Genomic DNA, 14,255 nt, shown 5'->3' with positions numbered 1-14,255 from the left:
TTTTCTATTTCGTCTAGATTTAAGTCTCCATACAGGTGCCGAAATTTTTTTTTGGAATTTTGATTTTTGGAACTAAACACGGGGTAATTTGTAGGGCAAATGCCGGAGACTTTTGTTGACGGAGTACGATGGCCATGTGATCTATCGGCAGACATGCTTTGGATATTGGGTACACACCAGCAGTAACGCGAGAGCCTCATCGCGTGCGTATGTTACCCAAAAGGGTATCTCGGCATGCAGATTTAACGAACGATTCGTTCGAAACTTCGCGTAGACAGCACATGCAGCCTCACAGCAAGATACTTAGATACTGCCCCGTAGCCCGTAGGCGACGGGAACCTCAATGCGAGCTAGACGCCGACATTAAAACGTGACACTAATAACACCACGTCAGGCGTTCGTGCGTTCCTTGTCCAGCATGGGCCACGAGTGCAAGTTTCTGGTGTAGAGAGCGACACGGCGTGCTGTGTTTAAGGCAAAAATCTAGCCGCATCCCTGAATCGATCTTCTCTTGATTTGTTCTCAAAATATGGCCTTACCTCGGGCCACTTGCAAAGCTAATGTAGGGGGAATTCGGGCGAGCAAGATGGCCCTCCCATCTTTCTTTAGGTGATTCAGTATTTGGGAGATGAGGGGTAGGACAAGCAAGGTTCATCATGCTTAACCCAAAAACAATGTTTAAGCCCACCGCACTACAGAACAAAAAAAAAGATCAAACCAAAACACGGGGCGGAGTACTGGAGTGGCTTTCAAGTTAGCCGGAACTCAGCTTCCCGCTTCCAATTATTTGACTTCCGCGGATTCAAATCACAGCCTGCGCTCCGCGTTCAACTGCTTCCACGAGATACACATTGGAAGTACCTATCCGTCAATCATGTAATGGTAGTTGGTTACTCGGAGTGACACAATTTAGAGTGATCAAGTTCATAATGCTCCCACGTGGGCTCGGCAATACAAACAGTACTCTCAAATTCCAAGGAATTTTAGGGCACTGCCGTATCAACGAGGGAAACGGTTTCTTGCCCAGAATCTCAGCTACATTTACCTGAATCCAGGTCAATGTATGCGAAATAACACAAGGAAAATCTCTTACCCAATTCTCCACTTTCTTTGTGTTATTATTCACCTGACATGCTAGTCTAGACTGAAAAACGTAGAGCTGAATTCACTCCAAACGGTTGTTTGAATAGGCTGTATAAAGGACAGTGTCAGTTCTTTTTTAATATATGCCCTATCCCGTCATTTTTTTTTGAAAAAGGAAAGAAATAAAACCAAATATGGCATGACATCTGGTGGAAATAAATAGTTCTGTTTCATGAGTAAATATTGGAAAGGGAATGTACCAGTCACCCTCATTGCGCAACTGGCACTTCATTTCTTGAGAGAGATAGGTAACAACATTATAAAATACTAGCACGATTTAGTTTTATAATGCCCACAATGGCTGCCATTCGACACATTGCTTACAGGCTAAACTTTGTTTGATTTCGTCAAAATTCTCTACTAATAGTCAGTAGTCTATTAAGAATTTGCATAATTTGGTAGTGAAGATAAGCTAACAAACCAGGAGGGTAAAATATGAAGAGAATGCAAGGTCCCATTTTGTAAAATCTGTAACTGCCAGAGGAGGGGGGGGGGGGGGGGGGGGGGTTACTGCTGATTAAAAGAACAGCTCAGGACAAAGCGATGTACCAGACTTACAGGAAGCAGAATGTCCTGAAAATTGACTGTTAGCAGTTTGCAGAAATGTACATTAAATTGTCCAAGTCTGACAAAAGTATAGACTGAGCGTGAATAAATTCTTTCACCTGAAATGGGGAGAAACGATCATGAATGTTTCTCTTTAGATTTTACAGGTGCCCACTGAAAGTGGCCGCAATTCACTTCTGGATTTGATGCAGGTCCCTTGACAAAATACAACATTTGATGGTCAGGGGAAGATAATAATATTTAAAGACAATTTATATTGTTTACAGCCTATTTGATTGTTCAACTGATGTAATCATGTCTGCTGAGCATAAATGTGAACATATATATGTAGTTATGTACCTGAGCACGAGGACAGACATAGAATAATCGGCCAATATTAGGGCCCTTCTTCACGGACCTTGGAATACATGGTTCGCGATGCCCTTTGCATCGTGGCAGTGTCATCTTCATCTTTTGTTGTATTCTTTGCCACTCTAATGCTGCAGCATTACACTTGTCTGTTGAAAGTGAACAGGATGATACATTTGTTTTATCCTGATCTTCGGCGCCTGAAGTTGTGCACTGCATGCTTTCTGGCAGACTATCATCATTTGGAACACATATTTGATTCATACAATGTATTGTTTCCACTGGAGTAACTAAGGTACTGGTACTGACATTTACTGTCTCTGACCTTGGTGGTTGAAAAAACGACTTGATTGTTGGTTGAGAGGATAAGTTGCGTTTAATCTTCTTGTTTGGCACACCCTTGGTGCCAGATGGTGAATTTTTCTGGCTGTTACGGGAGATGCCACTCAAACCTTCATTTCTCCATTGATCAAGATCTCCCCCCTTACACATCAAACTAGGAAGGTTACCACCTTTTGCAGCTGCCGGTACTTCCTTAGCTATAGTTTTATTTTCCAAGTCATCACTACAGTAGCTACCATTTACTGTATCCTCTGACAGAACCAAACGTCCAGCATCTTGCAGCTCATAAGTTTTCCCTTTATTGAAGAATGACACTGCAGATTGTGTCAACAGAAGTGATCAGTATTATGCACAGCAATGCACAGCATACTTTAACTAGCACTCCTTCACGCAAAAGTGAACCCCAAGTATAATTTTGGAGTAGGTGGTTTATACGACCAGAGCACTTGCCTTACCAAATAACAAACTATGATAAACTCAAACTGAATATTCAAAGAACAGCCCTACAACACCAATTTTATTGCAGAGCAAAGCATGCTACAGGGTTCTTTTTCTTAACTGAGGCAAGCAGAGTGCTAGCATTTTGTTTAGAAAAAGGAAATGTTCCAGTCTCTTTGATATATATGAGATCAACAATGAACATCAGGAAATGTGAAAGATAATCTGCAAATATCAGTCTTCTATTAACATAGTTAACGTATGTGTAAGAAAGCCAAAGTCCTCAAGCAAGTTATGATTTCCTTTAAATGAAAGTGATGAAGTAAGGGAAGTTGCTTTAACCAGAAGTTCAATGAAAAGGAATATTCACATATAAGTTGTGTGACACAGAACAGTTCCATGAACAACTTCAGCTAATTTATCCGCCTACAACCTGGCTGTAGTACATCAACTGAGAGGTGCAAAAGCTAGTAACAATAAAAATCTTACAGAACATTAAAATTCACTCACCAATACTCTGTTGCCGTCCACGGACCTCTGGAAGATATCTTGCAGCTGTTGGTGGGATATTATGAACAGGAAGTTCAGGAATTTCTTTCAGCAAAATATAAACTGGAATATGATCAGATCCTTCTAGCTTACTACTTCTTCCCCCTTTCCACCTGTAGACAATGGATAGAGTAAATCATCTAATTAACACCGCAATCATTTACATTATCCACTTTTCTCATAGAGAAGAACTGATTTTCCACTATTCTTTACTTTGAAATTTTTTCAGAATTCCCTCTTTTGAAATGATTCATTATCTCACATTCTTCTACATGGCAACAGAAAATGCTATGATCCTCCGCAGAATCGCAATGATGGAGACAGGCACCGGAAATGAGAATGTGGTCTATTCTAGAACCATAATTATATTCTTCAGCACCAATTTTTTGATTAAAACAAGTATATGCTCCTTCCCTGCACAAACAAAATACAGCAAAGTTAGAAAAACTAAGTATAGGTTAGATGCTAATTTTGCATGAGGAGTCTATCATAGATTTATATGTCAACCATGGAGAAGAAAAATAGACTAAACTCAAAACTCATTGTCGCAAAGGGGGATCCAACTTAGATCAGTGTGATGGTGTCAGTTTTCCAATGAATTAAATATATAAAAAAATCCCCGGAAACAATTTCACAAATGCTGAATATGAGCAACTAGTAATAACAAATCAAGAGCATAAGCGGTTGGAGTTGCTCAGTAGCACGTTATGTAAATGTGAACTTGGGGGGACACTCCAATACCTTTCAGGGTGTTTTGATCGAAAAGCATCAAAAAAGGGACCTCCATGTTCTTTCAGCATGGATCTCAGCCATTCTCGAAACCTTAAGGAAACGGATAATAAAATAATATTGTTATTATTCCCAAATGCTTCTTAATTGGAACCTAGCAGAAATCACTAAAATTAAGTAAAATGGCTTACATTTGTTTCTCAAAACCAGGAGGCGCATCACACCTATCTATTGAAGCAGGAACAATATTCAAATCACCAACAACGAAGACTCTCTTTCCAAGAGCCAATAGATGTTCCCATCGTTTCTAATAGACATAGACATTGATAAACAGAGGCAAGTATAAGAAGCACGCCATAGGTCAAGCAATAAACATATCCGAAACAAAAGTATATTGTTCAAATATTCCATACTTCCTCCATTCCAAATTTTAGGTCATTTGTTATGCACCTAGATACACACTATGTCTAGATACATACAAAATCTTATGTATCTAGAAAAGCCAAAACAACCTATAATTTGGAAAAGAGGGAGCACTTATTAACAAAGATGCACAAGAAGTACCTGCAGTATCTTATAAAATAGTAGCTTAAAATGAACCCGCTCTTTATCACCTTCTTCAACAGCTGGGCCATATATGTTGAAAAGAACTACACAAATGTCACAATATCATCATTACATACCGAGAAGAAATCAACTATGCAACAAAAAACATTGAAATAATGCACGGCAGTTAGTTGTGTTATTTCCAAGACAATCTAGTACCAAAATGTCCGTGATCGGTGATGATGCACCGCCCCTCATTGTCCACCCTTAGAAGGTCCTCTCTTGTGATTTCACCAAGGCCCTCCACCTCTACAGGAGTTGCAATAACAAAATCCCCAACAATTTCACTGTTTTTTTGCATAGTCCTGAAGTCCAGTAAATCCTTCTTCGGCTGCTACTGGCAAAGCAACCTCCTGGCTGGAAAATGCAGATGTTACTCGGCAAAATGTTGCAACACCTACAATGGAGTTAAGTATGGTAATTAACTGCTTGCAGAAATAATGTGATGAAAGTCAAAGTCACATTGAACCAACACGGCAACACCAACTAAGCAATCAACTATGCATCAGCAGTGTGCAAAACCTACCAAATTGGATACACCTAAATGACAATTGTGGCAGTGGCACATATCAACATACCAGAGTATGCTCCACGCCCTTTAGCAGAGCGATTGCATGAAACAAAAGCCTCGTATCCTTCAGCCATTATAACATCTGCTGACAGGTCCTGTCTTGACAATTTGGTCTCCTACAATGCAGAATGCATTAATACAGTTAGCTCTAATAAACCGCAAACCAAGCCACAGCTCACCCAGCTTTACTCTCTGCATTTTTTTTTGAGGGGTTGCATTTGACTGAACAAACGATGCATCGCATCCCAGGCAGAATCAACACTAAACGAGATATAAAAAAAATGTTCCTGAATTCAAGTGGCAGTTGCAATAAACTTCAAACTCTGCCCATTTGCATCCGTCGCATGTAGTACAGTACATCGCAATCTCAGCGGCGAAACTGGGGTCGAACAGTGAGTGATAAGCACATGCAGGCGAGAGCTAGGGTTCCGCGGGCTCAGTTTGGTGAGCAGGGAATCAGCAATTGGTCGGACCTGGAAGCAGATGATGTCGGCGTCGAGGGCGTCGAGGAGGCGGCGGAGCGAGCCGTGCTGCGCCACCCGCGGCCGCAGCCCGTTAACGTTGTAAGTCACTATCTTCAGCATCTCCCGCCGCCACCCCGAGGCGTCACCCCCGGGACCGGCCACGCCGAGGCTCGAGAGGGAAATGTTTCGCTCTTCTCAGGAGCGGGGGCGGGACGAAGAGAACCGGCGGCCGGTGCCGCCGCCGCGCCGGTGGTGGTGGGGACTGCGTGTGGCCCCGACAAGGCGCGGCGGCGGCAGGCGATTCCGGTGCGGCTCGGGCCTCGCCACAGCCGTCCGATGGGAGTGGTAACTGGTAAGGCTGAGATCTAGTAAACTTCGCTTTAACCCCCTCGTACGTGACGTCGGTACCCAAAACACCCCAATGCTACAGAAATTTGCGTCCCAACTCCAACACTGTAACGAACAAAGTTCAGAGATGCTTGTGGCCAGCTGATGAGCTGAGCACTTTCGCACAAGCAATGGCGCAGATGACAGACCTGTAGCCTCATGTAGTCCATGGATTCGCGAGGTTGCTCGTTGTCTGCAACCAGCTTTGTAGTGGTACAGTGGATTGTGGAAGTTCGGTACAAACTTTCTCCTCGCTCGTATTCAGACTTCCAGAAACACTTCTTATGCCGCCTGTCCGCCTGCTCCGACACCGTTTGTCCAGGACCCTTTTCCCGGGCACGGCTCCTGGCTGGTGTGTCGGTGCCGGCCCTTCCTCCACATCATCATCTATTTTTTTTTCTTGACATAAATCATTATCATCTCTTTGGCCTGCATAGTTTGGTTTGGCAGCTGCCAGGCTGCAGTTTGCACTAGCGACCACCAGCAAGCCGGCAACGAACCGTTGATGTACAGTACATGCGGATGCAACACGATGGCTGCCCACTACGCACTAGTTGACTCTACACACTAGTACTCCACACAGTAGTAGACTACTAGTGCCGCGCGCACCGGCGCCGTCGCCGGTCGCACCTCTCGCCGTCGCGCGGTCAGTGCCAGCGACCCGGCTGGCTGTGCGTGCCAATGCCATCTCTACCACGGCAGGAGGCGCTCGTGCTCGGAGCCGCGGGCGGAGAACCGATCCACCGCTGCGCCGGTCGCCCGCGCGCTCGGTCGTTGCCATGGCAACTTGCCACGCGCGACCTTGAACGGGGCAACCCCTCTGTCTCCCCGTCCTGTCGTCCTGGCGCCACGGATAAGAATCCATTGCTTCGCTTGCATTGACCAGGCCGGCATGGCAATGGCATGCGCTTCGCTTCCCCATTAGTTAGTTCTCGTTCCCTCTCGGGAAAAAAAAGGAATGAAAGAAAGAAAAACAACGCGCTTGACAGCGCAACGCCGGGGCTTTATTTAACGGCGGTGCCGGTGAGCGATCGCGGATCTGCTCGCCGCTGCCCACGCAGTGATCGCTGGTCCGCACGAAGAAAACCTAGCATTTAACAACTGTTTTCTGCACATGCTGCGATAAGCAGCAGTAGGATTGCAGCCGTAATGCCGTATGGGATCTGAAACATGGGCAGCAATAATTTATTTTTCAATTCACGGGGTAAGCTTTAGCCTTTTTCTGCAGTGTCATGCTATGAGACTTGAGGCTTTCTTTTTCTGTGTTTAAATGCCGGAGCTCGAGCTCGACAACTCCTGTTTGGCCGCGTCCGCCGGCGACTTGTTCAGTTTTCTCGGCCTCCTGTCGCCATCGTCGATCCTTCTCTGCGCGGTGCGCTCGTTTGGTGCTCTGGGTGGGGCACGTCGCTTGCATCGTTTTCTTCCCATCTCGCGGCTGAATGAAACGGTTGCGACGGCTGGTGGCCAGCGAGGCTGCTCGTCCTGCGGCCGTTGGTACGTGCCAAACCGCGAGAGTGGCGTCTCGTGGTGTCCATCCGTCCGAACTTCGGGGGTTACAAGAACGGTTGTGCGCTCATCTGTTTCCACTTGGCTTAGTGTAGGTACACGTAACACATTACATTCCACTCCGCTACCTTTGCAGGGTTTGTTCGGTTTGTTCCCTCCACAAGAGGATTGGAAGTATAATTGGAGGGGATTATGGGGGATTTTGACTTGTTGGATTTGATCCCTTCGAATCACATTCAATCCCTTCCAAACTGAACAAGCCCGTAGGAAGAAATAGTTTAGGAGGGTAAAAAATAATAATATTGCCGGTAAAAAAATAATATTTAACTTATCTAAACATAGCTATATTCTGAAACAGAGAGAGTACATTTGAATGTGTTACGATCTGAAAATTTCATGTAAGGTTTGATTAAAAATAATTAAGTTTGATTTATTTTACCATAATTTCATTTTTAATTTGAGAGGGTTCTTGTCTTAAAGAGAATTATCGATTTCGGCACCATTCGTCTTGTTTGATTTATTTTTACTTATAAAATTATAATACAACAGTTTGACAAAATGTTTGCCATGTGTTCTTTGTGCTGAATTAAAATTTTAATATGGCTATTATTAGTCGTTTTCTAAACGCTTCCACCCTAACTGAGAAAGGAGTCTACTGCTATCGTGGATATCACCTACGAGATTTTGACAGCCATGCATCTATCACCTTTTCTTTGTCAATGGACAACAGCTCACGTTACAAAGTTTGTCTTCTGTGTGGCAAATTGATTTCTCCACTTGATTCATTGAAGGCGCAAATGGAATTGTTTCACTCTTGATGGCTAATATTAAATGCCATGTATAATGCTGCAATTCATTATTAGTTGTAAACCATTCAGTAATATAATAGTATATACCTATCCTTTGGATGTCAAAGAAACATGAAAAAAGAGATTAGGCATAGTAATCTACATTGAATAAGTCGAATCGAGCTTTTGCATCAGAATATAGATAAATAAATAAATAAATATTGTTTTGAAAGGAAAATCATATTTCATGAAAGCTGGCGGAACTGAAGGACAGTAATTGGAACGTGACGGGCTCAATCAGCAAAAAAAAACATAAAACTCGTAAACAAACACATCATCATCTAATTACACATCTAGTATAAATATAGACTGAAAATATGGATCGCCGCAGCATCTGAAATTCTGAATCGCAACGGAAGCCGGTCCGCGACCTGCCTAACCTGCATGCCCGCAAATGTGCGACGCAGTACCCACAAAATGGATCCCAACGGGGCAGTGGCAGGACGGCGCCATCCACGTGGTGCGGGCACCTAACAACCAGCCCGGCACGTCGCCGCCGCTACTACCCGCTAGCCAGCCAGCCAGCCCGAGCGCCAGACCCAGCCACGGCCAGCCAGGCAACCACCCCGATGGATTCCATCCCGTTCCTTTCCTCGGCGCGGATCCAGCCAGCCGCATTGACCCCGGACGCAGGCGCGCAGCGGCACCGCAAACCCGACGCGAATATAGCGCAGGGTCACCCGCAAAAACCACGGGGAGGGGCAAGGGCAGGGTGCAGCGCGGCGCGCCGAGACGCCGCTGCTGCCTGGCTGCCGTCCGTCGGGCCCGTGGCCTGCAGCCAGCTCACGCACGCGCGCGCGGCCAACCCGGGCCGTGCCCCAAAAAAACCAAAACCAATGCCAAATTAACTCCCCACCACCACCGCCCCGCGGCTCCCACCCCACCTCTTCTTCCTCCTCCTCCTCCGATTCCCCCCCAATTCCCAACCCTGCGGAGGAGGCAGGGAGGAAAAGGCCGGACCGAGCAGCCCGCCCACGGCACCGCACCGCTGCGGGTTACTGGGACCGGGCCAGTGGCCGGCCGCCATTCGGGAGCCCTGACCGCGGCGAGGGGGGGGAGCGCCGCCGCCGCCGACCGAGGTCCGAGGATGGACGACCTCAAGCAGATCCTGGCGCGGCCGATCCAGCTCGCCGAGCAGGTAATAAAGTGGGCCGACGAGGCCTACACGTTCCGGCAGGAGTGCATGGAGCTCAAGGCCAAGGTCGAGCGCCTCGCCGGCCTCTTCCGCCAGGCCGCGCGCGCCGACCTCTACGAGCGCCCCGCGCGCCGCATCTTCGACGACACCGAGAAGGCGCTCGACAAGGCGCTCGCCCTCGTCGACAAGTGCCGCGCGCACGGCCTCGTCCGCCGCGTCTTAACCATCATCCCCGCGGGCTCCTTCAAGAAGATGACCAACCAGCTCGACAACTCCATCGGGGACCTCTCGTGGCTCCTCCGGGTCTCCTCGTCCGCCAACGACGACGACGACTTCGACGCCCACATCGGCCTCCCGCCCATCGCGCAGAACGAGCCCATCCTCTTCCTCATCTGGGAGCAGATCGCCGTGCTCTACACCGGCAACCTCGACGCCCGCGCCGACGCCGCCGCCAGCCTCGTCTCGCTCGCGCGCGACAATGACAGGTACTCCAAGCTCATCATAGAGGAGGACGGTGTGCCGCCGCTGCTCAAGCTCGTCAAGGAGGGCCGCCTCGAGGGACAGGAGAACGCCGCGCTCGCCGTCGGGCTCCTCGGCCGCGACCCGGAGTGTGTCGAGCAGATGGTGCAGGTCGGGGCCTGCCTGGCCTTCGCCAAGGTGCTCAAGGAGGGCCCCATGAAGGTGCAGGCCATGGTGGCCTGGGCCGTCTCGGAGCTCGCCGCCAACCACCCCAAGTGCCAGGACGCCTTCGCGCAGCACAACGTGATCCGGCTGCTCGTCGGCCACCTCGCCTTCGAGACGGTGCAGGAGCACTCCAAGTACGCCATCACGTCCAAGATGTCCATACATTCCGTGGTGATGGACAAAAAGAACAGCACCAATTCGGTAGAATTGCTGGATGCCGCGGACCACGGTGCCATGAGGTACCCGACTGGACATGGACAAGCTCCCCAGAACAAGAATGAGATGCACAGTTTGGTGCAGTCCACCATGGCTGCCAAGTCTAATGGGGGCAGTGCTAAACACGTAGTTACTAGTGGTGGTGTTGTGGCAACGAAGCAGCACAATGCGTCATTGTCAGGAACGAGTACAAGGGGCAGGGAGTTCGAGGACCCTGAGACAAAGGCATACATGAAAGCCAACGCTGCAAAGGCATTGTGGCAGCTCGCCAAGGGCAATGCGGCTATCTGTAAGAGCATCACAGAGTCAAGGGCTCTGCTCTGCTTTGCCGTTCTCCTTGAGAAAGGTGAAGGTGATGTGCAATATAATTCTGCCATGGCTCTCTTGGAGATCTGCTGTGTCGCCGAGCAGAATTCCGACCTGCGAAGATCAGCATTCAAGCCAACTTCTCCTGCTGCCCGGGCTGTTGTTGACCAGCTCCTACGTGTTGTCGAGAAGGCTGAGTATGATGATCTCCTAATTCCCTGCATTATGTCGCTAGGTTGCTTGTCCAGAACCTTCCGTGCTACAGAGACTCGGATTATTGGACCATTGGTGAAACTTCTTGATGAGAGAGAAGCAGATGTATCCCGAGAAGCAGCAATTGCCCTGACCAAGTTCGCGTGCACAGAAAACTACCTGCATGTTGACCATTCTAAAGCGATCATCAATGCAGGCGGAGCAAAGCACCTAGTTCAGCTTGTGTATTTCAGTGAGCAGGTGGTTCAGATTGCAGCACTCACCCTTGTATGCTACATTGCACATAATGTCCCAGACAGTGAGGAGTTGGCGCACGCAGAAATCCTCACGGTGCTCGAATGGGCCTCCAAGCAAGCTTACATGATGCAAGACCCGGTCATCGAGAACTTGTTGCCAGAGGCAAAGATCAGATTGGAACTGTATCAATCCAGAGGCGCAAAAGGCTACCATTAGATTACCTGCTGTGGAAAGGCATGAAAGAAGAGTTTTAAGTCTTTCTTCTTTGGATTGGCCAAGTACTGTCTGTATATACATCCAGCGGCTTCTATGTATACTCTGGTTAAACCTTTTTGATTCCCAACATGGCAAAAGTTGAAGTTACATCTTTGGTTGGGTTCTCGATACAGGGAAGTAATTTTTGTTTGTAGGCTTGGATGTTCAGAACTCCAGTTCCTCTTGTTGGTGGTATAGTTTTGGGAGATTAGCATCTTATACTCTCTTTGGCCTAATTATGTATCGTGTATATTACATTTCACTCATTAATCTGAAAAAAGTTTCTTAAATCCAAGAGCCTCATAATTTTCTTGCATGTGACCTCACGGTTTGCTTTAGCCTTTTCTTGTAGGTAGCATTTGAATTCAGGAGTTTGCTAATTTTGTTTTTCTGGTCATTTGATTATTATGCACTCCACTCCATTCTTTTGTGCTTAATGTTCAATTGGAGACTCTGATCTTCTGACTAGTTGGCTCATCTATGAGAGAAATTCTTGAAAACTGAGAGTATGACATTTTTCTTGCAGATGACCTCATGGTTTTCTTGACCGCTTCTTACTTTCTTGTAAGTAGCATCTGAACAAAGAATGTTGCAGTTATGTTTGCCATTCAATTCTTGACAATGTGCTCTATTCTATTATGCTTATGTTTTAATTGGAGGATGTAATATTGACATATTGCCACTAGTCAACTGCAGTATAGTTTACTACATGTTCAGTTTTCTAACTCCCGATCTCATGCTTCTATGTACTTATCTGTTTGACTTGCTCCGCATCTGAAATGACATTTATCTGTTTGGCTTGCTCCGCATGTGAAAATTCCATTGTTATTAGCACTACTGTGCTTGCGAATGTTTGTGGCCTCCCATTTCTTTCATATCCCATTTTTCATATTAGTGTATTACTGTACATGTGAGTATGCTTATATTGGGATAATTTTAATGTTGTGGAGGCTATGGCTGGATGGATGTTTGAAATAGTAGCCTTTGGCTCTGATTCTCTGAAGGCTAGCTGTGCCCCTTTTTTCATGTCATGCAGCTAGCTCTATACACAGTACAACAGTCATTCTTCTTCAGGACTTTCATGTGAGACTAATCTGTTGATGTAGGATGTAGCCTGCCTAGCATTCGCTAACTCTTAGGATGCCTCAAGCGCCTTCCGTCCTTATCCTCTCGCTACAGGACACAAGGGCGACAGGGAGGCGATTTGGGTTGCCGGCGGCGATTCGGCCGGTCCCTTCCCTCTCCGGTGACCTGTACGGCGCCGGAGATGGAAGAGGAGCGGCGAATCGTCGTGCGGTTGTGAATAGATTAGGTAGTTTAGTACCTAGGTCTTCGCTTTCCTCGCTGTCGACGTTGACGGTGGTGGAACTAATAAGATCGCCAGGTGTTCCTATGGCCACGGCGGTGTTCGTGCTCCTCCAAGGGGCCTTCTCCGGAGACGGCGCCCTCTGTGGTGTGTGCTCCGGCGACCTCTCGGTGAGGTTTATCTATCTCAGCCTAGGCTTATTGTTTGGGTTGGACATTTCAATCCCCTCTTTTGGGTTTTGTCGATTCCGGGTCGCTTGCTTTGCTGGCGGTGCCGGATTTTCTTCTGGGCCACCGCTGCTTGGTGGCGTGGTGCCAGATTGGGTTTCTTCCCCAGCTGGTGGTGACGGTTGCCGATGGTCGTTCACCGTCTCTTGCGTATGCCGGAGTTTGACAGCCATGAGGCTGTGCTCGTCTGCACACATCTCTTGCGGCTTTCCAATGTTTGGGATCGTTCTGCTAGCTTGGGAAGAGAAGTTGGTTCCTTGCCTCGGTGGTCTCCGGCGCTGGGTGGCGGCCTGGTGCTTCGATTCCGGCGAGCTGCAGTGGGATCCAAGAAGTCAAGTTGAAGACGACGACCCTGGTGTGCGTGCGTGTGTTTTCTTTGTTCTTCAGGGTGTTGTCTGTAATATGGGGTTTGTACTCTTCACTGTTTAATATAATCTCCACTCTTCGCAAAAAAAAAACTCTTAGGATGCCTCTTTGCTAGGTTCAGACAAAAGATGATCAGTTTCCTGTTATGTGATGTGACTTGTTGATCAATTATTGCTGACCAAGAAAGTGTCAACAGGACCAGCTGATTTTTTGTAGTTTCCTAGTCCATGGATCCAAGATAGCATCAACTTTTTCGGTGCATGAAGCCATGAACCATGTTCAGGTGTTATCTTTTTCTATATCTTTTTGGTGCATGCATCCATTTTGGATCTCAGTCTCATTCCATAATCCAGCTTTTCCATCTTTTCCCTTACCATGCAATCCAGGTCCTCCTCTGTTGTCCACAGTTGCAAATGGTCCTGCGGCAGGAACCGGACGTGCATCAGTGCAGGCAGAGAGAGGTAGGTGACCACCATGTGAAGCTCTTCCGTTCTTTGCAGTGCCAATGCCTGGTCTGTTTCATTATTTGGTAGATTCCTACTTTCCTGGACCTGTCACCGCCGACTCGACTATTCCGATCCGTGCGGTGCTGGTCCATCCCATCCCCGATGAGCATGGTTGTGTTGTTGAATGTTTTCTCTTCGTTTTAATCGGAGGCTTGCAGTTTGACGGTTCCATCTCTTTGAGCAAACGGCAAAGACTGTTGATTGTCAAAGTCTGGGCCTCTAATCTTTCAAAAAAAAAGTGTGGGCCTCTGCATCTTTTATGCCTTGGGAATCGTCATATGCAAAGGGCAAATGGCTGTTGCGGCA

The 14,255-nt window shown here is 47.3% G+C and overlaps 1 protein-coding gene and 1 pseudogene across 1 annotated transcript; one reads left to right on the top strand and one right to left on the bottom strand.

Annotated features, from left to right (window-relative positions):
• Positions 1-563: 563 nt before the first annotated feature.
• Positions 564-6,132, bottom strand: LOC120685519 (annotated as a pseudogene).
• Positions 6,133-9,265: 3,133 nt separating this feature from the next.
• Positions 9,266-13,535, top strand: LOC120685510. The gene has a single exon (XM_039967495.1). It carries the CDS (start codon positions 9,586-9,588, stop codon positions 11,503-11,505), a length of 1,920 nt encoding a protein of 639 aa, XP_039823429.1. The 5' UTR covers positions 9,266-9,585; the 3' UTR covers positions 11,506-13,535.
• Positions 13,536-14,255: the final 720 nt, after the last annotated feature.

Source organism: Panicum virgatum, chromosome 2K, assembly GCF_016808335.1.
Source record: "Panicum virgatum strain AP13 chromosome 2K, P.virgatum_v5, whole genome shotgun sequence".
NCBI lineage: Eukaryota > Viridiplantae > Streptophyta > Magnoliopsida > Poales > Poaceae > Panicum > Panicum virgatum.
Note: the sequence above shows the minus strand (reverse complement) of the source record. Positions and strands in the feature narration are given on the sequence as shown.